This window comes from Salvelinus sp. IW2-2015, linkage group LG18 (genome assembly GCF_002910315.2).
Source record: "Salvelinus sp. IW2-2015 linkage group LG18, ASM291031v2, whole genome shotgun sequence".
Taxonomy (NCBI): Eukaryota; Metazoa; Chordata; class Actinopteri; order Salmoniformes; family Salmonidae; genus Salvelinus; species Salvelinus sp. IW2-2015.
Window position 1 is genome coordinate 56,119,830 of NC_036858.1, and position 26,983 is coordinate 56,146,812.

Here is a 26,983-nt window from a genome sequence, read left to right on the forward strand (position 1 = left end):
CGGAACATATCCCAGTTCGCGTGATCAAAACAATCTTGAAGCATGGATTCCGATTGGTCAGACCAGTGTTGAATAGACCTTAGCATGGGTACTTCCTGTTTTCTCCTCCCTTCCTATAGGCAGAAACTCAATCTGATGATCTGATTTGCCAAAGGGAGGGTGGGGGAGGGCCTTGTAAGCATTTCGAAAAGTTGAGTAGCAGTGGTCCAATGTTTTTACAGAGCGAGTACTACAGTCAATGGGTTTTTATTTATTTATTTCACCTTTATTTAACCAGGTAGGCCTGTTGAGAACAAGTTCTCATTTACAACTGCGACCTGGCCAAGATAAAGCAAAGCAGTGCGACAAAAACAACATCACAGAGTTACACATAAACAAAGGTACAATCAATACCAGAAAAGAAAAATAGAAAAATCTATGTATAGTGAGTGTGTGCAAATGTAGAAGAGTAGGGAGGTAGGCAATAAATAGGCCCTAGAGGTGAAAATAATTACAATTTCGCATTAATACTGGAGTGATAGATGTGCAGATAATGATGTGCAAGTAGAGATACTGGGGTGCAAAAGAGCAAGAGGTTAAGTATTAATATGGGGATGAGGTAGTCGGGTGTGCTATTTACAGATTGGCTGTGTACAGGTACAGTGATCGGTAAGCTGCTCTCACAGCTGATAGAACCGGTAGTGTTTTCCTCAAATTTGCTTTGTTAAAATCCCCAGCTACAATTAATGCGACCTCAGGATATGTGGTTTCCAGTTTGCATTAAGTCCAGTGTAGTTCCTTGAGGGCCGTCATGGTATCGGCTTGAGGGGGAATATACACGACTGTGACTATAACCGAAGTTAATTCTCTTCGGAGGTAATATGTTTGGCATTTGATTGTGAGGTATTCTAGGTCGGGTGACAAAAGGACTTGAATTGCTGTATGTTATCACAATCACACCATTAGTAGTTAATCATGAAACATACACCCCCGCCTTTCTTCTTTCCGGAGTGTTCTTTATTCCTGTCTGCGCGATGTACTGAGAACCCAGCTGGCTGTTTGGACGGGGACAGTATATCCCGAGAGAGTCATGTTTCCGTGAAACAGAGTATGTTACAATCCCTGATGTCTCTCTGGAAGGAGATCCTCGCCCTGAGCTCGTCTACTTTATTAGCGAGTAATATACTCGGAAGCAGTGGATGGTGTACACGCCTCCTGAGAGACGAGAAGTTCACTCTGGATACCTCTTCTCCACCGGCAGTGTTTTGGAGCAGCGTCTGGAAAAGTTCAATTGCCCTGTGGGGTACAGTACAAACAAAATATCCAATTCGAGAAAGTCGTATTCCTGGTCGTAATGCTGGTGAGTTACCGCCGCTCTGATATCCAAAAGTTATTTCCGGCTGTATGTAATAACGCAAAAAAATTCTGGGCTAATGTAAGAAATAACACAAAAAAACAAAATACTGCAAAGTTGCTTAGGAGCTAGAAGCAGATCTGTCATATCTGTCTGTGCCATCTTAGTTTTGTCAAGTTGGCTGGATGTCCTTTAGGTTATGCAGTGTTGCAGTTCTTGACACAAACCTGGCACCTACTACCATAACCCGTTCAAAGGTACTGCAATCTTGTGTCTTGCCCATTCACCTTCTCTGAATGAGACACACACAATCCATGTCTCAATTGTCTCAAGGCTTAGAAATCCTTCTTTAAGTTGTTTCTTGGTTTCTTTGGTTTGTTCTAGGTTAGTTTGGTTGATTTTGTGCATGCTACCTGTGCTGTGAAAAATGTCTGTGCTTTTTTTCTATTTGTTGTTTAGCTAACATAAATATATATTGTGTTTTCCCTGTAAAACATTTAAAAAATCGGACATGTTGGCTGGATTCACAAGATGTGTGTCTTTCATTTGCTGTATTGGACTTGTTAATGTGTGAAAGTTAAATATTTCTCAAAAATATTTTTTGAATTTCGCGCTCTGCCTTTTCAGTGGAATGTGGGAGGAGTTCCGCTAGCGGAACCCCAGTCCTAGAAAGGTTAACTTGTTTCCTCCCCTTCATCTACACTGATTCGAAGTGGATTTAACAAGTGACATCAATATGGGATCATAGCTTTCACCTGGATTCACCTGGTCAGTCTGTCATGGAAAGGGTGTTTTTCCTATCCACCATGCCTCTACATCTGCATTGCTTGCTCTCTAGGGTTTTAGGTTTGGTTTCTGTATAAACACTTTGTGACAACTGCTGCTGTAAAAAGGGCTTTATTAATACATTTGATTGATTGATGGAAAGAGCAGGTTTTCTTAATATTTTGTATACTCAGTGTATGTTGAAGGCAAGCAATAGGCAAAATGAATTATTGATTTCCTCTGTGCCTGTGTGGTCCAGCGGTTACAGTCATTGACCCCGGCACACACATACCAGACTCGGCATGGATTCGAATCTGGCCCACTGCCGTTTGACTCATGAATGATTGTCTATTTTTGATGCATTAATTCCGCCTGGTTGCAGGTTTAATTGTATGTGGTTACAGGGTTAAAACAGAAACAACTCAAAGGTTAACAGTTTAAGCATTAATTACTAGTGCTTAAGGTTAGGGTTATGGTTTGGGTAAGGCTTAAAACAACGTAATAAAAACTATGTACATATCATCAGTATTCCTAGTACTCTTGGTGCTTGCTAGAGCATTGGTCTCAGCAGTGACAATGAATAAGGCTAACGGCAGCGTACAGAATGTAGCTTATATGTAGGCACTAGATCAGTGGTTCCCAAACATTTTATAGTCTCGTACCCCTTCAAACATTCAACCTCCAGCTGTGTACCCCCTCCAACACCAGCGTCAGCGCACTGTCGAGTGTTGTTTTTGCCATCATTGTAAGCCTGCCACACACACACAATATACGATACATTTATTAAACATAAGAATAAGTGTGAGTTTTTGTCAACCTGGCTTGTGGGAAGTGACAAAGAGCTCTTATAGGACCAAGGCACCAATAATAATATAATAATAATCGATTATTTTGCTCTTTCTTTAACCATCTTACATATAAAACCTTATTTGTTCATCGAAAAGTGTGAATTACAGGTTACCACAGGTTAATGAGAAGTGTGTGCTTGAAAGGATGCACATAACTCTGCAATGTTGGGTTGTATTGGCGAGAGTCTGTCTTAAATCATTTTCCACAGTCTGTGCCTGTATTTAGTTTTCATGCTAGTGAGGGCCGAGAATCCATTCTCACATAGGTACGTGGTTGCAAAGTGCATCAGTGTCTTAACAACGCGATTTGCCACGGCAGGATACTCTGAGCGCAGCCCAATCCAGAAATCTGGCAGTGGCTTCTGATTTAAATAAAAATTTCACAGAACCGCTTGTTGCAATTTCGATGAGGCTCTCTTGTTCAGATATCTTGAGGCAGGGCATGAAAGGGATAACGAATCCAGTTTATGTCATCCGTTTTGGGTTTCGGGAAAGTACCTGTTTAATTGCGCACCCAACTCGCTCAGGTGCTTCGCTATATCACATTTGACATTGTCCGTAAGCTTGAGTTAATTTGCACACGAAAAATCATACAATGATGGAAAAACCTGTTGTCCTTGTTGTCCTTGGGGCGGCAGGTAGCCTAGTGGTTAGAGCTGACAAGGTAAAAATCTGTCATTCTGCCCCTGAACAAGGCAATTAACCAACTGTTCCGAGGCCGTCATTGAAAATAAGAATTTGTTCTTAACTGACCTGCCTAGTTAAATAAAGGTAAAAAATAATGCAGACAGAGAAGAGCGCCAACTTCTTAATCATAGCCTCAATTTTGTCCCGCACATTGAATATAAACTCAGCAAAAAAAGAAACGTCCTCTCACTGTCAACTGCGTTTATTTTCAGCAAACTTAACATGTGTAAATATTTGTATGAACATAACAAGATTCAACAACTGAGACCATAAACTGAACAAGTTCCACAGACATGTGACTAACAGAAATGCAATAATGTGTCCCTGAACAAAGGGGCAGTCAAAATAAAAGTAACAGTCAGTATCTGGTGTGGCCACCAGCTGTACTGCAGTGCATCTCCTCCTCATGGACTGCACCAGATTTGCCAGTTCTTGCTGTGAGATGTTACCCCAGTCTTCCACCAAGGCACCTGCAAGTTCCCGGACATTTCTGGGGGGAATGGCCCTAGCCCTCACCCTCCGATCCAACAGGTCCCAGACGTGCTCAATGGGATTGAGATGCAGGCTCTTCGCTGGCCATGGCAGAACACTGACATTCCTGTCTTGCAGGAAATCACGCACAGAACGAGCAGTATGGCTGGTGGCATTGTCATGCTGGAGGGTCATGTCAGGATGAGGGGTACCACATGAGGGAGGAGGATGTCTTCCCTGTAACACACAGCGTTGAGATTGCCTGCAATGACAACAAGCTCAGTCTGATGATGCTGTGACACACCGCCCCAGACCATGACAGACTCTCCACCTCCAAATCGATCCCGCTCCAGAGTACAGGCCTCGGTGTAACGCTCATTCCTTCGACAATAAACTCGAATCCGACCATCATCCCTGGTGAGACAAAACTGTGACTCGTCAGTGAAGAGCACTTTCTGCCAGTCCTGTCTGGTCCAGCGACGATGGGTTTGTGCCCATAGGCGACGTTGTTGCCGGTGATGTCTGGTGAGGATCTGCCTTACAACAAGCCTACAAGCCCTCAGTCCAGCCTCTCTTAGCCTATTGCGGACAGTCTGAGCACTGATGGAGGGATTGTGCGTTCCTGGTGTAACTCGGGCAGTTGTGTTTGCCATCCTGTACCTGTCCTGCAGGTGTGATGTTCGGATGTACCGATCCTGTGCAGGTGTTGTTACACGTGGTCTGCCACTGCGAGGATGATCAGCTGTCCGTCCTGTCTGTAGCGCTGTCTTAGGCATCTCACAGTACGAATATTACAATTTATTGCCCTGGCCACATCTGCAGTCCTCATGCCTCCTTGTAGCATGCCTAAGGCACGTTCACGCAGATGAGCAGCGATCCTGGGCATTTTTCTTTCTGTTTTTCAGAGTCCGTAGAAAGGCCTCTTTAGTGTCCTAAGTTTTCATAACTGTGACCTTCATTGCCTACCGTCTGTAAGCTGTTAGTGTCTTAACGACCATTCCACAGGTGCATGTTCATTAATTGTTTATGGTTCATTGAGCAAGCATGGGAAACAGTGTTTAAACCCTTTACAATGAAGATCTGTGAAATTATTTGGATTTTAACGAATTACAGGTGCTGAAAAAGGGATGTTTCTTTTTTTTGCTGAGTTTAGTTGCAGAGAGTCCCTGTAATTCTAGATTCAGATCATTCAGGCAAGAAAAAACATCACCCAGATAGACCAGTCATGTGAGAAACTTGTCATCATGCAAGCGGTCAGACATGTGAGAATCATGTCAATACTTTGCCCCTTGATAACCAGTGCACTTCTGTATGTTGTAAAAGTGTTATATAGTTGATGCCCATGTCATTGCATAGTGCAGAAAATACACGAGAGTTCAGGGACCTTGCTTTAACAAAGTTAACCATTTTCACTGTAGCGTCCAAAACATCTTTCAAGCTTTCAGGCATTCCCTTGGCAGCAAGAGCCTCTCGGTGGATGCTGCAGTGTACCCAAGTAGAGTCGGGAGCAACTGCTAATGGCTTTTGCGCCATTAGTACAGATACCAACATGAGCAGCAGCTACGTTTGGCTACATACGTACCGTTAGTGGAATTCCTGCAAGAGAGTAATGGTTAATGTGATTGGATGTTAATTCTTTGACTAGCCTACCTGTATTTGACATTGTGTTGTTATTTCATTGAACACTAGATGGTTTAATTTTATTTTTGGCAGTGAAATGAGGCTACTCAGGCGAGAAAATTATCTCACCCAAATGTATAGCCCCGTTGGAAATATAAATGGACCGTTTGACAATTAAAAAATAAATTAAAATGTGAATCACATTATTATTTGGCGTATCCCCTGACGGCATTGCACGTACCCTTGGGCTGTACATATTTGAAATGTCAAAATAAATCCAGTCAATCAGGGGGGGTGGAGTTATTTGTGCCAGAAGGACGTTGGCTGGAATCAAACCCACGCCAACATGGTAGGCCCATACTGTATGTGCGCACTGATGGAAGTGTCCCTAACCACTAGATCACCCCAGGCCACGATTGAACTTAATTTTGACCTTAGGATACATTTGAAACTTGTTTTGTCGTAGCCTAGTGGAGACCAATATCTATCTTGTGTTATTATGCTATCCACTGACTGTAATGAGTGTCCATGACAGACTGACCAGGTGAATCCAGGTGAAAGCTATCATCCCTTTGTCAGCTGTTAAATCCAGATGCATGGGAGGAGACAGGTTAAAGAAATATTCTTAAGCCTTGAGACAGTTCTGACATGGATTGTGTATGTGTGCCATTCAGAGGGTGAATGAGTAAGACAAAAGTGTGTATCAAGAATGGTCCACCATCCAAAGCACATCCAGCCAAGGGCAGGTCAGTGGTTGAAAAATGGGTCATTGATCAACGATTACAAGGGAGGCTGACACGAAATGTGCAGAGCAACAGACGGCTACAGTTAGTCAACTGACAGTCCAGTACAACCAATAAAAGAATGCACAACTCAACGTACCTTGACATGAATTGGGTATGGCAACAGATGACCTTACAGAGTTCTACTTCTTTCAGAAGAAAACAAGAAACTGCAGTTGCAGTGGGCTAAGGAATGAAAACACTGAACACTGGAGAATTGGAAAAACATTGCCTAGTCTGATGCATCCTGGTCCCTGCTGTTTCATGCTGATGGGAAGACTAGGGTATGAAGAAAACCACGAGTACATGCATCAATCATGCCGCCTGTCATCATTGCAGGATAGTGGTGATGGTGTGGGGTGTGTTTTCATGGCACACATTGGGCCCCTTGATGAAGGTGAAGCAACGTTTGAATGCCACAGGATAGCTGAACATCATTGCCAATCAGGTGCATCCCTTCATGGCAGCAGTGTAACCATCTGCAAATATATATTTTTCAGCAGGGTAATGCCCATGCCACAAGGCTAGGATTGTCCAGGAATGGTTCCACGGAAATGACAGTGAATTCAGCTTACTGCAAGTGGCCTGCCCAGTCACCAGATCTCAATCCAATGGAGAATCTGTGGGATGAGACGGAATGAGCTAATCGGAGTAGAGATCCACTATCAGACAACTTTACACAACTGTGGGAAGCATTGGAGTCAACATTGGCCAGCCTCCCTGTTGAACGCTTTCGACACCTTGTAGATTTCATGACCTGACAAATTGAGGCTGTTCTGAGGGCAAAAGATACATTTTTGATACATTCAGATACATTTTTGTACATTTGAATCTTGCAGTAATAGAGCCTTGTCCTAATGTTTGTGTGAGCGAGAGAGAAAATGATTTTGATAGCAATCCCTGTTCCCAATGACTCAACTGCCCCTGCATGAACCAAAAGAGATTTGCTCATTTTCAGACACTCACGAGGCTCATTTGAATTTCCTGATGCAGCAGGAAAATTATCTGTGACAAAAGAGTGATCAAGTTAAGATCCAACATCTGTAATGCACTACAGTCCTCAGCTACAATTTGAAACCTTTAACTAAAGTGTATATTTGACACCACAGTTAGGACTCTCCTTATAACCATTCACTCAGATCAGCTTTGGAGAGGGTGTCCCAGAACAAAATAAGACATAAAAAGAAAAATGTGAACAAATAACAGAGAGAGGTGGAAAGAAAAACGGAGTGAGAGAGGGGAAAAAGGGTAATAAGTAAATACTTAGTCAGGAGATGTTTTGGAACTGCTTAGATGAGAAATCAAATAAAATGTCTTCTTCTTCAAACCCAAGGACACTTTATACAGTATGAATCACAAATGGGTCCAAACTGCGGTGACAGTGGTCTGTTTGAATGTGTGAACTTTACATGTGTAGTGCTGAGAGAATGAACCCGAACACTTAACTACTACTGCGTTTTAGAGATGAGCTTCTGAGTATAGACCACCCTCTGCCCCCAGCCTCCAATTGCTCTTAAACGCAAGTAAAACTAAATGCATGCTCTTCAACCGATCGCTGCCTGCACCTGCCCGCCCGTCTAACATCACTACTCTGGACGGTTCTGACTTAGAATATMTGGACAACTACAAATACCTAGGTGTCTGGTTAGACTGTAAACTCTCCTTCCAGACTCACATRAAYCATCTCCAATCKAAAYTTAAATCTAGAATTGGCTACCTATTTCGCAACAAAGCATCCTTCACTCATGCTGCCAAACATACCCTTGTAAAACTGACCATCCTACCGATCCTCGACTTCGGCGATGTCATTTACAAAATAGCCTCCAATACCCTACTCAATAAATGGGATGCAGTCTATCACAGTGCCATCCGTTTTGTCACCAAAGCCCCATATACTACCCACCACTGCGACCTGTACHCTCTCGTTGGCTGGCCCTCGCTTCATACTCGTCGCCAAACCCACTGGCTCCAGGTCATCTACAAGACCCTGCTAGGTAAAGTCCCCCCTTATCTCAGCTCGCTGGTCACCATAGCAGCACCCACCTGTAGTACGCGCTCCAGCAGGTATATCTCTGGTCACCCCCAAAACCAATTCTTCCTTTGGCCGCCTCTCCTTCCAGTTCTCTGCTGCCAATGACGTGAACGAACTACAAAAATCTATGAAACTGGAAACACATCTCCCTCACTAGCTTTAAGCACCAGCTGTCAGAGCAGCTCACAGATTACTGCACCTGTACATAGCCCATCTATAATTTATCCCAAATAACTACCTCTCCCCCTACTGTATTTATTTATTTTGCTCCTCTGCACCCCATTATTTCTATCTCTACTTTGCACATTCTTCCACTGCAAATCTACCATTCCAGTGTTTTACTTGCTATATTGTATTTACTTCGCCACCATGGCCTTTTTTTGCCTTTACCTCCCTTATCTCACCTCATTTGCTCACATTGTATATAGACTTATTTTTCTACTATATTATTGACTGTATGTTTGTTCTACTCCACTTCTCTGTGTTGTTGTATGTGTCGAACTGCTTTGCTTTATCTTGGCCAGGTCGCAATTGTAAATGAGAACCTGTTCTCAACTTGCCTACCTGGTTAAATAAAGGTAAAATAACATTAAAAAAAAAAAATTGTCTCATACACATGGTTAGCAGATGTTAATGCGAGTGTAGCGAAATGCTTGTGCTTCTAGTTCCAACAATGCAGTAATAACCAACGAGTAATCTAACCTAACAATTTCACAACAACTACCTTATACACACAAGTGTAAAGGGATGAAGAATATGTACATAAAAATATATGAATGAATAATGGTACAGAACGGCATAGGCAAGATGCAGTAGATGGTATAGAGTACAGTATACACATATGAGTTGGGTATGTAAACATTATATTAAGTGGCATTGTTTAAAGTGGCTAGTGATACATTTTTACATCATTGAAGTGGCTGGAGTTGAGTCCGTATGTTGGCAGCAGCCACTCATTGTTAGTGGTGCCTGTTTAACAGTCTGATGGCCTTGAGATAGAAGCTGTTTTTCAGTCTCTCGGTCCCTGCTTTGATGCACCTGTACTGACCTCGTCTTCTGGATGACAGCGGGGTGAACAGGCAGTGGCTCGGGTGGTTGTTGTCCTTGATGATCTTTATGGCCTTCCTTTGACATCGGGTGGTGTAGGTGTCCTGGAGGGCAGGTAGTTTGCCCCTGTGATGCGTTGTGCAGACCTCACTACCCTCTGGAGAGCCTTACGGTTGTGGGCGGAGCAGTTGCCGTACCAGGAGGTGATACAGCCCGACAGGATGCTCTCGATTGTGCATCTGTAGAAGTTTGTGAGTGCTTTTGGTGACAAGCCAAATTTCTTCAGCCTCCTGAGGTTGATGAGGCGTTGATGAGGCGCCGAGGCACTTAAAACTTTCTACCCTCACCACTACTGTCCCGTCGATGTGGATAGGGGGATGCTCCCTCTGCTGTTTCCTGAAGTCCACGATTATCTCCTTTGTTTTGTTGACGTTGAGTGTGAGGTTATTTTCCTGACACCACACTCCGAAGGCCCTCAACTCCTCCCTGTAGGCCGTCTCTAAATAATAATAGCAATTAAATAATAATAATACTTTTTTTAAAGTACATTAACAGCTAATAGGCCTACAACTAATAATAACTACTGCTACAACTACTAATACAAATAATACAACTAAGTACAGTACCTATAATATATAGTGCATTCGGGAAAATATTCAGGCCCCTTGACTTTACACATTTTGTTACATTACAGCCTTATTCTAAAATTGATTAAATTGTTTTTTTCCTTTTCAATCTATACACAATACCCCATAATGACAAAGCAAAATCTGTTTTTTAGAAATTTTTGCTAATTTTATAGAAAATTAATAACTTAAATATCACATTTACTAACTTTGTTGAAGCACCTTTGGCAGAGATACAGCCTCGAGTCTTCTTGGATATGACGCCACAAGCTTGGCCCACCTGTATTTGGGGAGTCTCTTCCATTCTTCTCTGCAGAGCCTCTCAAGCTCTGTCAGGTCGGATGGGGAGCGTGTGTCACTTAAGGACATTCACAGACTATTCCTGAAGCCACTCCTGCGTTGTCTTGGCTGTGTGCTTAGGGTCGTTGTCAGGTTGGAAGGTGAACCTTCAGCTGAGTGCTCTGGAGTAGGTTTTCATGAAGGAACTCTCTGTACTTTGCTCCGTTCATCTTTCTCTCGATCCTGACTCCTCTCTCAGTCCCCGTTTTTAAAAACAACCCCACAGCATGATCCTGCCACCACCATGCTTCACCGTTGGGATGGTGTCAGGTTTCCTCCAGACGTGACGCTTGGCAATCAGTCCAAAGAGTTCAATCTTGGTTTCATCAGACCAGAGAATCTTGTTTCTCATGGTCTGAGAGTCCTTTAGGTACCTTTTGGCAAACTCCAAGCGGCTTGTCATGTGCCTTTTACTGAGGAATGGCTGCAGTACCATAAAGGCCTGATTGGTGGAGTGCTACAGAGATGGTTGTCCTTCTGGAAGGTTCTCCCATCTCCACTGAGGAACTCTGGAGCTCTGTCAGAGTAACCATCGGCTTCTTGGTCACCTCCCTGACCAAAACCCTTCTCCCCCGATTGCTCAGTTAGCCCGGTATACATACAGTACCAGTTAAAAGTTTGGACACACCTACTCATTCAAGGGTTTTTCTTTATTTTTACTATTTTATACATTTTAGAATAATAGTGAAAACATTAAAACTATGAAATAACACATATGGAGTTATGTAGTAACCAAAATATAGATATTGGTCTCCACTAGGTTACGACAATACAATTTTCAAATGTATCCTATGGTCTAAATACATTTTATACTTGAAATACTTCAAAATAGCCACTCTTTGCCTTGATGACAGCTTTGCACACTCTGCAAAGCTGATGTTCGATGAGATCATCTGCTCATCGAACATCTCATTACAAGATCATGGGCATTAGTATGGATTTCCCCCCCCCCCCCTCTTCTGGGAAGGCTTTCCATTAGATGTTGGAACTGTGAGGGCTTGCTTCTATTCAGCCACATGAATATTAGTGAAGTCGAGCGATTAGGTCTGGCTCACATTCGGCATTCCAATTCATCCCAAAGGTGTTCGATGGAGTTGTGGTCAGGGCTCTGTGCAGGCCAGTCAAGTTCTTCCACACAGATCTCAACAAACCATTTTTGTATGGACCTCGCTTTGTGCACGGGGGCATTGTCATGCTGAAACAGGAAAGGACCTTCCCCAAACTGTGGCCACAAAGTTGGAAGCACAGAATTTATTTTATTTTATTTAACCTTTATTTAACTGGGCAAGTCAGTTAAGAACAAATTCTTATTTACGTTACGTTAAGAACAAATTCTTAACACTACCCCAGACAACACTGGGCCCATTGTGCGCCGCCCAATGGGACTCGCAATCACGGCCAGATGTGATGCAGTCTGGATTCGAACCAGGTGATGCCTCTTGCACTTGCACTGAGATAAAGTGTGATAGCCCACTGCGCCATTCGGGAGCCCAATTGAAATGTCTGGAATGTCATATTCAAAACCGATAAGATTTCCGTTCACTGGAACTAAGGGGCCTAGCCCGAACCATGAAAAACTGCCCCAGACCATTCTTCCTCCTCCACCAAACTTTACAGTTGGCACTATGCATTGGGGCAGGTAGCGTTCTACTGGCATCTGCCAAACCCATATTCGTCTGTCGGACTGCCAGATGTTGAAGCATGATTCATAACTCCAGAGAACACTTTTCCACTGCTCCAGAGTCCAATGGCGGCGAGCTTTACACCACTCCAGCCGACGCTTGGCATTGCGCATGGTGATCTAAAGCTTGTGTGCGGCTGCTCGGCCATGAAATTTCATGAAGCTCCCGACGAACAGTTCTTGTGCTATCGTTGCTTCCAGAGGCAGTTTGGAATTCGGTAGTGAGTGTTGCCACCAAGGACAGACGATTTTTACACACTACGCACTTCAGCATTCGGCGGTCCAGTTCTGTGAGCATCAATGCCACTCCGACATTGCTTGTCCTAATATTTATATATTTCTTAATTACATTCTTTTACTTTTAGATTTGTGTGTATTGTTGTGAATTGTTAGATACTTAACTCCACTGTTGGAGCTAGGAACACAAGCATTAAGCTACACCCGCAATAACATCTGCTAAAAATGTGTATGTGACCAATAAAATTTGATTTGATTTGTGTGGCCTACCACTTCATGGTTGAGAAACGTTGTTGCTCCTAGACGTTTCCACTTCACAATAACAGCACTTACAGTTGACCGGAGCAGCTCTAGCAGGGCTTATATTTGAAAAACGGACTTGTTGGAAAGGTGGTATCCTATGACGGTGCCACGTTGAAAGTCACTTAGCTCTTCAGTAAGGCCATTCTACTGCAAATGTTTGTCTATGGAGATTGCATGGCGGTGTGCTCGATTTAATACACCTATCAGCAACGGGTGTGACTGAAATAGCTGAATCCACTCATTTGAAGCGGTGTCCACATACACTACAAAAGTATCTTTATCTTCAACCCCTACATTTCACCCCTTACCCCTATTCCCTACCCCCTAACCCCCAAAACCTGACCTTTACCCTCTAACCTTTAGACTGGAGGGAGAGTGATGGTCGTGAGCCCAGGAGAAGAGGGCACATAGAGGCTATGGAGCGCTTGCTGCAACAGGTCCGCGCTACACACACACACTACAGCTGCGGAGGTGAGTAGACACACACACGTAAAACAGCTCTCTCTTCTCCATCAGTGTGTGTTTGTGTGTCTGCGTGTGTGTCTTCTCACTCTAAGGCCACACTTCTTCCAGTAGATTAACTTTGTATTAAAGTGAATAAATGAAGCATGAAACTAAAAGTGTTTTTACTCCAGTACGCTATGAATGGGTTCTCACAGTACCTCACACACACACACACACACACACACAAACAGTAGGCACTCCTCTCGTCACTGCCCCCCCCCTTACACGCCAGGGGTCCGTGTGTACATAAATAATGTTTAATACGTTTATCCATTCTGGATTATACACATTTATGTGTTTTAGCATGTCAACCGTATAGCCTTGCTTTGTAAATCATCATGCTGGTAGAGAAAATACACCTAGGGGGAGAGATGGTAAGAGCTACTAAAGCCCACCGTGAGTGGCGGTCAGCGCTGGAGGTAGTTGTTGTTCATAAGATCAGATCCACCATCAGGTTGGGCGATTTTGTCGACCATTATGATGGATACTAGCTGGTTTCAGATCAGTCCCAGCACAGGGTAGGTAGAGTTGCATTAGCAAGTGTGTGCGCGTGTGTTGGTGGTACGATGCGGCCTCAGTGTCTGGCTTCGTGCTTGACCCCAATCTTCGTGGTGGCGTGGGGGATAGGAGGAAGAGAGGGAGGGATAGATGGAGAGAGGTATAGAGGGCGGCTGTGCAGGCAGGGTGCTGAAAGTTGCCCAGCACGCACAAACGGCAGCTTCATGTCTAATGTGGGACTCCCCGAGAGGGAGCGTGCATGTGTGTTTGTTGGCGGGGGGGGTGGAGAAAAACCCACCGTCACTCAACCGCTTAGGAGTGAACAGCTATGATGTCAGTGGGTTCGCAGCCAGCCAGCCACGCACGCACGCGTGCGCACACATACACACACAGTCTGGAGTAGTAGAATATGTATAGTAGAAAGAGATGGGGTGTGTGAGATTGTTTGTCAAAGTGGATTTTGGACAGACACTTGAAAACAGAGAGCAACCTCATGGAAGGACAGAAAAAAATGTGTTAAACTTGTAGTGAAAAAACTTCTGTAGGCATTTATTTGGAGTTGTTTGAATTTATGGTTAGAGTGTTCAGTTAATTACTCACTCTAGTAGTGTGAGTGTGTGTCTAACCATGGGTGTGTGTGTCTGACCATGGGTGTGTGTGTGTCTGCGCACCCTCGCTCTGTGGGGTGTGTGTTGACATAGTTTATTTTTGGCGTGTCAGTGTTAAAAAATACATTTGCAAAATGAATCAGAGGTTGGTACAATGCCACCACTATAGAAGGCTGGGAGCAAACCCCTCATTTACCAGGAAGGTTATCTTCATTTCTGATGTGTATATGTGGAGCTGAGAGGACCTACACTACCAGCACAGCACAGAGAGAGGGGTGTGTGGCACACTGCACCCTGTATTCCCCCGCAGACACCCCACACACACACTGCTATGTTCGCACACAAACACACACAACCAGCCCCAAATGGATCACACACACATTATTGTGCTCACACACACACTCTTTCTCTCTCTCTCTCACTCACTCACTGCACAGCTATGTAAGCAACCTCTCCAAACTGTATGATGAGCTTTTGGGGAGATTTCTTTCTCCTCGACTCGCTCTCTTTCTCTACACACACACACACACACACACACACACACACACCCCCCGACCGACCGACCGCATCTCTCTTTCCTCACTTCCACCCCTTCCCCCTCTCTGTCTGTTTGTGCCAGCAGTAGTAGTTGGATCAGATTGAACGGTCCTCATCTCATTAATCATTAATACCAATTTTGTTTCTCTCACTCTCTCTCCTTTCTCTTTTTATTCTCTGTGACGAGGATCAAGCAGCCTTTGTCAAATTATCCACTTGTCAAAAGCAGTTAACCTTGTGGAAACAGAAATACATGTAGACTTAAAGACTAGCAAGTCACCAGCACCTTCTTCTGTTCTGAAAATAATTCTGTCTTGTGAAAATACACACTTTTTTAATTGTAACAATGCTGGATGCTATAAGAGTTTTTGGAGAATATTAAAAGAGAGTATTAAACTAGTTAACTATGTTTTGAATACCTAAACGTTAAAGCTGTAGTCAGTAGATGAGAGAGTAGTAAAGAGAGAGAGGGAGACAGCGAGAAAGGGCAACCAGTGAAGAACACACACCATTGTAAATACAACCCATATTTATGTTGATTTATTTTCCCTTTTGTACTTTAACTATTTGCACATCATTACAACACTGTATATATACATAATGACATTTGAAATGTCTCTATTCCTTTGGAACTTTTGTGAGTGTAATGTTTACTGTTAGGTTTTGTTTATTTCACTCGTTTGCTATATATTTCACTTGCTTTGGCAATGCAAACATTGGCTTCCCATGCCAATAAAGCCCCTTAAATTGAAATTGAGAAAGAGAGTGACAGAGAGAGATAGACAGAGAGACATGGAGAGAGATATACAGAGATGCAGAGAGAGACAGAGAGACATGGAGAGAGCCTCAATCTTTAGTCTGATAATGGGGATTATATACGTCAGTTCCTGATCCTCAGGAAGTTAGAGGCTTCACAAGGAAGAATTCTCCCTTCCCTTCTTGTATCCCTCCCTCCATCTCCTTCCCCTCCCTCCATCTCCTTCCCCTCCCTCCATCCCTCCTTCCCCTCCCTCCCTCTCTCCATCTCTCCTTCCCCTCCCTCCATCCATCTCTCCTTCCCCTCCTCCTCCATCCCCTCCCTCCATCTCTCCTTCCCCCCTCCCCTCCATTCTCTCCTTTCCCTTCCCGTCGCATCCATCTCTCCTTCCCCTCCCTCCATCCCCTCCCTCCATTCTCTCCTTCCCTCCCTCCATCTCTCCTGTCCCAGGGGAGTGAGTGACATTACCAGACCGTGGCGTGGGCACATATCTTTTTTTTCCTTCTTCCCTCCATCTATCCTTAGGCAATGATACTTTGACTGAAATCGTGACTGAACCGAGTAGAGTTAGCTAACAGTATACTGTGGTCAGTCTGTCTGACTGCCTTGTGTTTCCACACTGGTGATTATGTGTTTAATTAGCTGGTAGAGTCCCTGTGGTCTGGAGATTGGCATCACTGGGGCCAAGGGTCATGGGGCAGAATAGCAGGGTGATGGGGTGAGAGGGGGGAGATACAGGGTTAGATAGGGGCTATGGAGGATAGACAGCTGAACAACTGAGATAAAACAACGGAGTGTCACTGAAGCTTGACAGTTGACCAGCACTATGTGAACCTCTTATTTCTGACTCACTCACTCTTCCCCTGCTGTTTTGTTGATTGTTTCCTTTCATTCAATTGCCAAAAAAGGACACGGCATTACACACAGTCAACAAGGTTGTTCTCTCCTGCTCTCTTTCTCTGTTCTCTCTGTCTCTCTGTCTCTCTGTCTCTCTGTCTCTCTGTCTCTCTGTCTCTCTGTTCTCGCTGTCTCTCTGTCTTCTCTCTCTCTCTCTCTCTCTCTCTCTCTCTCTCTCTCTCTCTCTCTCTCTCTCTCTCTCTCTCTTCTCTCTCTCTCTCTCTCTCTCTCTCTCACTCAATCACTCACGTCACTCACTCACTCACTCACTCACTCACTCACTCACTCACTCACTCACTCACTCACTCTCGCTCACTCCGATAAAGTGAGTAAGACTCACTATGCTCCTTAGAAAGTCAATGTCCTAGTACAGCACTGAACACAGACAATAACAACAATTACAATACTGAATAAACCATTAGAAGATATATGTTCAAGTTCTGTACAATAACAGTTAATTCAATACTGATCAACATGCAGGGAATAACATTGTAACAGTATGGAGAAACACATACAGAGACACTCCATGGTCAATTTCAAAAGTCAGACAGAACCATGCAGCTGTGTGTTAGCGCTGGATTTCTTTAAACACTAACTGGAGACTACAAACACCTGTGATCATCCGGTGGCCAACAACGGATAACTACAACAAGGTTAAAATAACACAGTTAGCAGGGTTGGTTGTCGTAACAGCAGTTGAATAGCGAACAACATATAGGGAATAACAGCATTACAATACTGAAAAACACACAAAACACCAAGATATTATAACACAATAACACCCAGGCCAGGCCTGGCTTTATAGACACTACTATGACAGCATTTACATTCTGAAAGCATTTGAGTATTTCAAATCAGAGCACAAACAGACATACAGACACTAGTTCATGTTCAAAACAGCAGAAGTAATGAGACTAACAAATAAGAGGTTAAATGTCTTCTTTACTATGAAGACAAGTAATCAGTTTCTCTTCTTCCTCATCCTGTCTCCTCTCCTACTCTCAGACACATCAAAGCTCCAGAACCCAAGCCGTAAGCAGTCCGTCTCCAGAAGTCTAAAGCACCTGTTTAACTCTTCAAACAAGTTCGTGAAGACACTCAAAAGGTGAGCTAGTAGTGTTTTTGTGTAAATTACACCACCTGGATGTACATCATGGACTGTTCAAATTGGAGACTCTCCATTGTGTTACTGAGCTGGACTGTTCCATTGTGCTGGTTTTATAGGGGGGTTTACCTGGCGGCAGTGTTTTACCACAAAGACAGTGTTCTGGTGACCACAGAGGACCAGATCCCTATAGTGGAGGTGGATGACTCCTACGGCAGCTCTCTCATGCAGGACTTCCTCTGGTTCACTAAGGTATTGTGGGTAATGTAGTACATTATATCAAGAACAGTGGCCACATTGAATAGATTTTTTGTATGACTAAATTGCATCAAGCAGGATTCTGCATTTCACTTTATACTTAGCAGAGTAAAAATGTATGTACCATGATACCTTTTCTAGATTATCTTCATGGTGCAGTCTCTCTCTCTCTCTCCTCTCTCTCTATTTCTCTCTATCTATATCCCCTCCCTCTCTCTGTAGTTGTCATGTATGTGGGAGGATGTGCGGTGGCTGAGACAGAGTATGTCTGTCTCCATGTCCTCCTCCTCCACTCTACAGGCCAGACAGAAGATGCTGTCTGCCGCCGGGCAACTACAGGTACACTCGTGTATGTGTGTGGTATGTGAGTGAGAGATGAATAGATAGGCAAACATACAGATAGAAGGATTTATTGGTGTATTCATTGATTGATTGATCAACTGATGTCATTCTCAGAATCTGTTAGGCACACATAACCTGGGGCGTGTCCACTACGAGCCCATCAAGGATCGTCATGGTAATGTATTGCTATTGACGATCAGGGACATGGAGAGCCAGTACTCCTTCTTCAATGGGAAGTGGATGCAGGTGTCCAAGCTACAGAGCCAGAGGAAGAGTCTGTCCACACCTGAGGAACCCTACGCACTGGACATACTGCTAATAACCATACAGGTAGAAGATAGCTTTACCATAACATTACCACAACCCTACCATAACCTTACCATAACTCTACTATAACCCCACCATAACATAACCATATCATAGTGGTCATAGTGTAGCTCAGTTGGTACAGCATGGCACTTGCTACGTCAGGATAGTAGGTTTGATTCCAGGTATCACCCATACTTATGCACACATAACTTTAAGTCTCTTTGGATAAAAGTGTCTGCTAAGTAGCATATATTATAACCAATGATGTATATAAACCCTGAATGAGAGGCTTTGAAGCCACCGGTCGGCCATATTGGCACTCCCTAGTAGGAGCAGTCCTCCATAGGAATGAATGGAATTCTACAGTATTTCAATGAAATATTTCATGGACAAAATTACATATATTTAAGTATTTTTTGTTGTAGTGGGGACAGTAACATTAGAACTTTCAAAAAATTATACCTTAAGGAACATGTTTATCTCACATATCATTTTAAAGTATGCATTGAGATGTCTATAATAAAATAAACGTGGCAAAAGCAAATGTAGACATTAATTAATGCATTTCTATAGCTTCCAAAATATTTGTTACATGGTGGGGGAGTGCCAAGATGGCTTCATTACAGCGCCCCCTGTCAGTCATCTAGTGTATATATAAATAATTGATTATGACCCTATGCACTGGACATACTGCTCATCACTATACAGGTACCACACACACGCACACACATTCACCCACTGACCCTGTATATTCTCTCTCCCCTTTTTCTCTCTCTCTCTGTCTCTCTTGCCCTCCCTCCCTCCCCAGGACATCTTGGCCTACCAGAGGCGTAGCCAGCATCGCCTGGTCCCAGGTCTGTACCTGGGCTACCTGAAGCTCAGCAGCTCTGTAGACCAGATCAGGGTGCTGGTGCCACAGAGGATGCCCAACATGCTGTGCCACGCGCGGGTACGAGACAACGCCAATGTCTCCAGGTAAGGACTCACCACAGCTGGATGTATACTTACTGTCTTACCTACTCTTACCTTTACATTACCTTTGGATTTGTAGGGGGTGACACACAGAGCAACCAAGATGCAACTTTGTAGCAAGCAACCAAAATTGCATCCAGATTACTTCATGTGACATCAGTTTAAGGCTGCAATGAACTCCCTCCATGAAACATGTTGAGCGTCACTTCAAGACAGGTTGATTTTGGAACGCTCCTCCATCATAGTGTTGCAACATGGTTCCAGGCCTCATATACACCCCAAAATTCTAGCCCGGTCCAACCTAAGCATGGTGAGCTGAAGCCCGAGCCCAGGCTCGGACCGACATCACAGAAATTAAATGAGCCCGAACCTGAAATAAAAGCCATATTACTAGAAAACAGTATATTGATTTAAACTCGTATTGAGAGCAATGCGGTGTATGCAGGCGGCAGCGGAGTGAGGAGACGAGGAAACAGTTCTTGGGGTGGATGCAGGCGGCAGCGGAGTGAGGAGACGAGGAAACAGTTCTTGGGGTGGATGAGGAGGAGCTATCACTGTAATCTAAATAGACCGTAAGATACTTGTATGGGAGTCGGGAATAAACTCACCAGAACGTCGACATATCGACGACGGCCGGCCCCCGCCAGTCCCACCGAGGGAGGAGAAGTCCCTTGAGGTGGATGCAGGCGGCAGCGGAGTGAGGAGACGAGGAACAGCCCTTGGGGTGGATGCAGCGGAGTGGAGGAGACGAGGAAACAGCCCTTGGGGTGGATGCAGGCGGCAGCGGAGTGAGGAGACGAGGAAACAGCCCTTGGGGTGGACTGCAGGCGGCAGCGGAGGGAAGGAGACGAGGAACACAGCCTTGGGGTGGATGCAGGCGGCAGCGGAGTGAGGAGACGATGAAACAGCCCTTGGGGTGAATGCAGGGAGTGAGGGAGACGAGGAACAGCCCTTGGGGTGGATGCAGGCGGCAGCGGAGTGAGGAGACGAGGAACACAGCCCTTGGGTGGATGCAGGCGCAGCGGAGTGAGGAAGACGAGGAACAGCCCTTGGGTGGATGCAGGCGGCAGCGGAGTGAGGAGACCGAGGAACAGCCCTTGGGTGGATGCAGGCGGCAGCGGAGGAGACGGAGGAAACAGCCCTTGGGGTGGATGCAGGCGGCAGCGGAGTGAGGAGACGAGGAAACAGCCCTTGGGGTGGATGCAGGCGGCAGCGGAGTGGGAGAGACGAGGAAACAGCCTTTGGGGTGGATGCAGGCGGCAGCGGAGTGAGGAGACGAGGAAACACCCCTTGGGGTGGATGCAGCGGAGTGGAGGAGAGAGGAAACAGCGCTTGGGGTGGATGCAGCGGAGTGAGGAGACGAGGAAACAGCCCTTGGGGTGGATGCAGGCGGCAGCGGAGTGAGGAGACGAGGAAACAGCCCTTGGGGTGGATGCAGGCGAGCGGAGTGAGGAGCGAGGAACAGCCCTTGGGGTGGATGCAGGCGGCAGCGGAGTGAGGAGACGAGGAAACAGCCCTTGGGTGGATGCAGGCGGCAGCGGAGTGAGGAGACGAGGAAACAGCCCTTGGGGTGGATGCAGGCGGCAGCGGAGTGAGGAGACGAGGAAACAGCCCTTGGGGTGGATGCAGGCGGCAGCGGATGAGGAGAGAACGAGGAAACAGCCCTTGGGGTGGATGCAGGCGGCAGCGGAGTGAGGAGACGAGGAAACAGCCCTTGGGGTGGATGCAGGCGGCAGCGGAGTGAGGAGAACGAGGAAAAAGCCCTTGGGGTGGATTGCAGCGGAGCTGAGGAGACGAGGAAACAGCCCTTGGGGTGGATGCAGCGGCACGTGAGGAAAGACGGGAAACAGCCCTTGGGGTGGATGCAGCGGAGTGGGAGAGACAAGGAAACAGCCCTTGGGGTGGATGCAGCGGCAGCGGAGTGAGGAGACGAGGAAACAGAGCCCATTGGGGTGGATGCAGGCGGAGCGGAGTGGGAGACGAGGAAACAGCCCTTGGGGTGGATGCAGGCGGCAGCGGAGTGAGGAGAGAGGAAACAGCCCTTGGGGGTGGATGCAGGCGGCAGCGGAGTGGGGAGACGAGGAAACAGCCCTTGGGGTGGATGCAGGCGGCAGCCGGAGTGGAGGAGACGAGGTGAGGAGACGAGGAAACAGCCCTTGGGGTGGATGCAGGCGGCAGCGGAGTGAGGAGACGAGGAAACTCACCTTAGTTATGATCAACTGAATGACAAAAATATTTGAATAAAGTAGGCTAATGCAATTAAAGGCATGTATCAAATTCTTGCTTATACTGAAATTCCCTAAGTCACTAATTTAAAGCAATGGTAGTGTGTGGTCACCTATATGATAATTTCAGCACCGTTTTGATTGGGACAGCGCCATCATGCTGCTTTGAGACAAGCGTGGGGGAAAGGTCTAGATAAATCAATCAATGTTAGATTTTTGTTTTAACTGAATCCCGGTTTGGATATTTGGTAACAATTAGGCTGGGAAAATGTTTGTTAAGTTGAGGTGAGTGCTTCACTCACATAACCTACTCCCGACCAAAAGCCTGTAACTTGTTTGATAATCAGTCAATGTGATTTTCACTGAATCTCTGCCTGTATATTTGGTTGATTGATCTCTGGCTGGGAAAGTGGAGGTGGTAGCTCATTTATTTGTTTGCTCATCTATCACTGATCAGAAACATTTAGCATGCCAAGATGTATCCTAAATCAAGTGTATTATTTTGCACTTGACTCACGTAGTAGCCTTATATAATCTATCCACCAGAGAGCTGTGAAAGCACGTCCTGGTTTTTAGGTCTTAATGTCACTTAGCCTACTTCGATATAATCAATCATAAATTAATGTCAGTACACAGCATACGAGTTGTTAATGCCTTTAAATACAATCAAGCATTTTATTTTTAAATGAAATAACAAAGGTAGCCTTGAATAATTAAACAATAAATAACTTGCTTGTCTGCCAAACACCAAACATCCATTTGAATAATCTCTAAAAAGCCCTTTGTTTTAAATGTATGTTTGATTAAGGAAACATTTGAATCAGTTACGGGCCTACTTTGGATAGTTTACAAGGTCCAGTAAGGTGCATTAGCAGAACAGTCATAGGGTTTATTTTGTTAGGATGTATTTGCCATTGGAATATGGGCTTCTTCTGATACTGAGATGCGCTGCCTGTCATCGTCTTGGGGATCTTCATGCTCCCGAGTACGCTCCAGCCTATTCCTATCACAATTTGAAGCATTTCAATAATCAGAAATATACATTTCATCATGCCAACAGATGTCTCTGGCCCAGCCAATATTGGAATCCTGGTGCCGCTAGTGGCTGCAGCTGCTGCGACTGAGAGAGCTGTAGTAGGCTAAAAGGTGCACAGACACAAGCTCAAAAACCTCCCGGCCCGAATCAATAAACAAAATTTGAGAATGAGAACTCTATGCTGAGTAACTACAGGTCTGTTTTTAGATTGTCTGTCTGGCTGTGTATACTGTAGGAAGTATTAGAGTCTGTCTGGCTGTGTATACTGTAGATAGTATTAGAGTCTGTCTGGCTGTGTATACTGTAGATAGTATTAGGGTCTGTCTGGCTGTGTATACTGTAGATAGTATTAGGGTCTGTCTGGCTGTGTATACTGTAGATAGTATTAGGGTCTGTATGGCTGTGTATACTGTAGGTAGTATTAGAGTCTGTCTGGATGTGTATACTGTAGATAGTATTAGGGTCTGTCTGTTTTTAGATTGTCTGTCTGGCTGTGTATACTGTAGATAGTATTAGTGTCTGTCTGGCTGTGTATACTGTAGATAGTATTAGGGTATGGCGGTTGACGATATCGTTTATGACTAGAGCGTGGCTGAGGTGCACATGGACCAGCTCTGAACCAGAATTGCACATGCGGAGAAGGTTGGTGGGATTCGAAATGCGTCGGTAATCGTTTGTTGACTTGGCTTTCGAAGACCTTAGAAAGGCAGGGTAGGATAGATATAGGTCTGTAGCAGTTAGGGTCAAGGGTGTCCCCCCCTTGAAGAGCGGGATAACCGCAGCTGCTTTCCAATCTTTGGGATCTTCAGACGACACGAAAGAGAGGTTGAAGAGGCTAGTAATAGGGGTGCAAACAATTTCAGCAGATAGTTTTAGAAAGAAAGAGGTCCAGATTATCTAGCCCGGCTGATTTGTAAGGGTCCAGATTTTGCAGCTCATTTAGAACATCAGCTGACTGTATTTGGGAGAAGAGAAATGGGGAAGGCTTGGGCGAGTAGCAGAGGGAGGGCCAATGCGGCTTTGTCCGATGTAGGGGTAGCCAGGTGCAAAGCATGGCCAGCCGTAGAAAAATGCTTATTGAAATTCTCAATTATAGTGGATTTGTCGGTGGTGACAGTGTTTCCTATTCTTCAGAGCGGTTGGAAGCTGGGAGGAGGTGTTCTTATTCTCCATGGACTTTACGGTGTTCCCAGAACCTTTTTGAAATTTGTGTTGCAGGAAGCAAATTTCTGCTTGAAAAAAGCTAGCCTTGGCTGTTCTAACTGCCTGTGTATATGGTTTCTGGCTTCCCTGAAAAGTTGCATATCACGGGGGGCGTTCGATGCTAATGCAGAACGCCATAGTATGTTTTTCTGTTGGTTAAGGGAGTCAGGGTCAGGAGAGAACCAAGGCTATATCTGTTCCTGGTTCTAAATTTCTTGAATGGGCATGCTTATTCAAGATGGTGAGGAAGGCATTTTAAAAAATGACCAGGCATCCTCTACTGACGGATGAGATCATATCCTTCCAGGATACCCCGGCCAGGTCGATTAGAAAGGCCTGCTCGCTGAAGTGTTTCAGGGAGCGTTTGACAGTGATGAGTGGAGGTCGTTGACCGCTGACCCATTACGGATGCAGGCAATGCAGGCAGTGATCGCGTGAGATCTTGGTTGAAAACAGCAGAGGTGTATTTGGAGGGCAAGTTTGTTAGGATGATATCTATGAGGGTACACCGTGTTTAACGGAATTGGGGTGGTACCTGGTAGGTTCATTTATAATTTGTTGAGATTGAGGGCATCAAGCTAGAATGTAGGGTGGCTGTGGTGTTGAGCATGTTCAAATTTAGGTCGCCTAGCAGCACGAGCTCTGAAGATAGATGGGGGCAATCAGTTCACATATAGTGTCCATGAGCACAGCTGGGCGCAGAGGTGGTCTATAGCAGGCGGCAACGGTGGAGAGACTTGTTTTAGAGAGGTGGATTTAAAAAGTAGAAGTTCAAATTGTTGGAACAGACCTGGATAGTATAACAGAACTCTGCAGGCAGTCTTTGCAGTAGATTGCAACACCGCCCCCTTTGGCCGTTCTATCTTGTCTGAAAATCTTGTAATTGGGGATGAAAAAGTCTGAATTTTTGGTGGTCTTTCTAAGCCAGGATTCAGACACGGCTAAAACACCTGGGGTTGGCAGAGTGTGCTAAAGCAGTGAACAAAACAAACTTAGGGAGGAGGCCTCTAATGTTAACATGCATGAACCCAAGGCTTATTACGGGTACAGAATTCATCAAAAGAGAGCGGCCTGGGGAAGGAGTGGAGCCAGGTTACTGCAGGGCCTGGATTCCCCTCTACATCACCAGAGAACAGAGGAGGAGTAGGATAAGGGTACGGCTAAAAGCTATGAGAATTGGTCGCCTAGAGCTACTAGAGCAGAGAGTAAAGGAGGTTCTGGGGGCGATAAAATAGTTTAAAGGAATAAGTGGTACAGACAAACTGATGGTAGGATGTGAATACAGTGGGAGGTAAACCTAGTATGAGTGATGATGAGAGAGATATTGTCTCTAGAAACATCATTGAAACCAGGTGATGTCATCGCATATGTGGGTGTGGAACTGAGAGGTTGGATATGGTATAGAGAGCAGGGTTAGATCACATACATGCAATGAAATAAGCAATAAACACTAACCAGAAACAGCAATGACAAGGCATATTTACATTAAGGAGAGGCATGCTAATCGGAGTGAGCAATAAGGGTCCATGAGTAGAGGTTGGTTGGGTCGTGCGATCCAGACAGCTGGCCGGTATATGGCTATCGGTAGCAGCATAGATGGAGGTCTGTTTGTAGATACCTCGTGCGTTTCCGTCGGTAGGTTAGTGGGGTTCCGTGTAGTGGGGTCCCGTGTGGTAGAGGGGATCAATCCAAATTGGCAAAATAGAATAGTGACCCAAGGAAAAAATAAATAAATAATAATAATAATAATAGTTGTCCAAATATACTGTGTTCAAATAGACAGCCGATAAGACAGCTAAACGATTAGCGGCCTCAGATGAGCTTCCAGGTAACGTCGGGCACGGAGGTGCCAGTTGGATAAATCCCGCGGCAGATAACGTCGGCAGTCAGTCGCGGGCAGTCAGTCGCTGAAGGCCCGGTGGGTTCCGTATCTGCAGCAGCAACAAAAGAAACGGGTCCGGATGGTGATGGAACCCTCAGCTGGGCTAGCTCAGAATGATTAGAGTTTGCTCCGGGGTCGACGTAAGCCAATAGTCACACGGTTTGCAGCTAGGCTAGCTGCCAAATCAAGGTACAAGTGTCCAGAGCCTGCGGCTGGAATCCGGGGAAACTGAGAGAAAAAGAGTCCCGGAATGCTCCGGTCCGAGTCGCGTTGCACAAAAGTGCGCGTAGATTATCGAGCTAAGGAAATAGCTTGATGACCAACTAAACGGTGGCAGCTGAAACACCAACGCTAGCCAGCCAAACACGGCTAATTTCGGGGGCAGCTACAGATTAGCTTCTGGCTAGCTATCGGAGTAGCTTCTGGTTAGCTTTCAGGCTAGCTTCTGAATTAGCCCCTAGGCTATCTTCCACGATGGATTTTCAGATTGAGGTAAATAATACCCTTTGTAATTGGTGAAAGCGGGTTGCAGGAAAGCTTTGCAGGAAAGCTTTTGTAGTTGAGTTCTGGCATAATAAAATAGATAAAAGATATGCGAAGTAAAGGTGGTAAATATTATATATAATACAGGACACGAACCAATACGGAACAGAAAAAGACGTCTGAACTGCTAAGCCCACCTTGGACGTATACACAGCCAGACAAGACCCTAATACTACCTACAGTATACACAGCCAGACAGACCCTAATACTATCTACAGTATACACAGCCCAGAGCAGACTCTAATACTACTACAGTATACACAGCCAGACAGATTCTAATACTTCCTACAGTATACAAAGCCAGACAGACAATCTAAAAAACAGGACCCGCTAAAACTATCTACAGTATACACAGCCAGACAGACCCTAATACTATATCTACAGTATACACAGCCAGACAGATAATACTAAAAAACAGACAGGACCCTAATACTATCTACAGTATACACATCCAGACAGACTCTAATACGTACCTACAGTATTACACAGCCAGACAGACACAATACTATCTACAGTGATACACAGCCAGACAGACA

General features: G+C 45.0%; 1 protein-coding gene across 1 annotated transcript in view; it reads left to right on the plus strand.

Annotated features, from left to right (window-relative positions):
• Window positions 1-26,983, plus strand: part of ankfn1a (ankyrin repeat and fibronectin type III domain containing 1a) — a 233,311-nt gene that overhangs the window by 158,422 nt on the left and 47,906 nt on the right. The window contains exons 14-19 of the mRNA XM_024009062.2: window positions 13,135-13,242; window positions 17,578-17,677; window positions 17,797-17,929; window positions 18,158-18,274; window positions 18,392-18,607; window positions 19,395-19,561. Of these exons, the coding sequence (XP_023864830.1) occupies window positions 13,135-13,242; window positions 17,578-17,677; window positions 17,797-17,929; window positions 18,158-18,274; window positions 18,392-18,607; window positions 19,395-19,561 (841 nt within the window). The remainder of the gene's footprint in view (window positions 1-13,134; window positions 13,243-17,577; window positions 17,678-17,796; window positions 17,930-18,157; window positions 18,275-18,391; window positions 18,608-19,394; window positions 19,562-26,983) is intronic.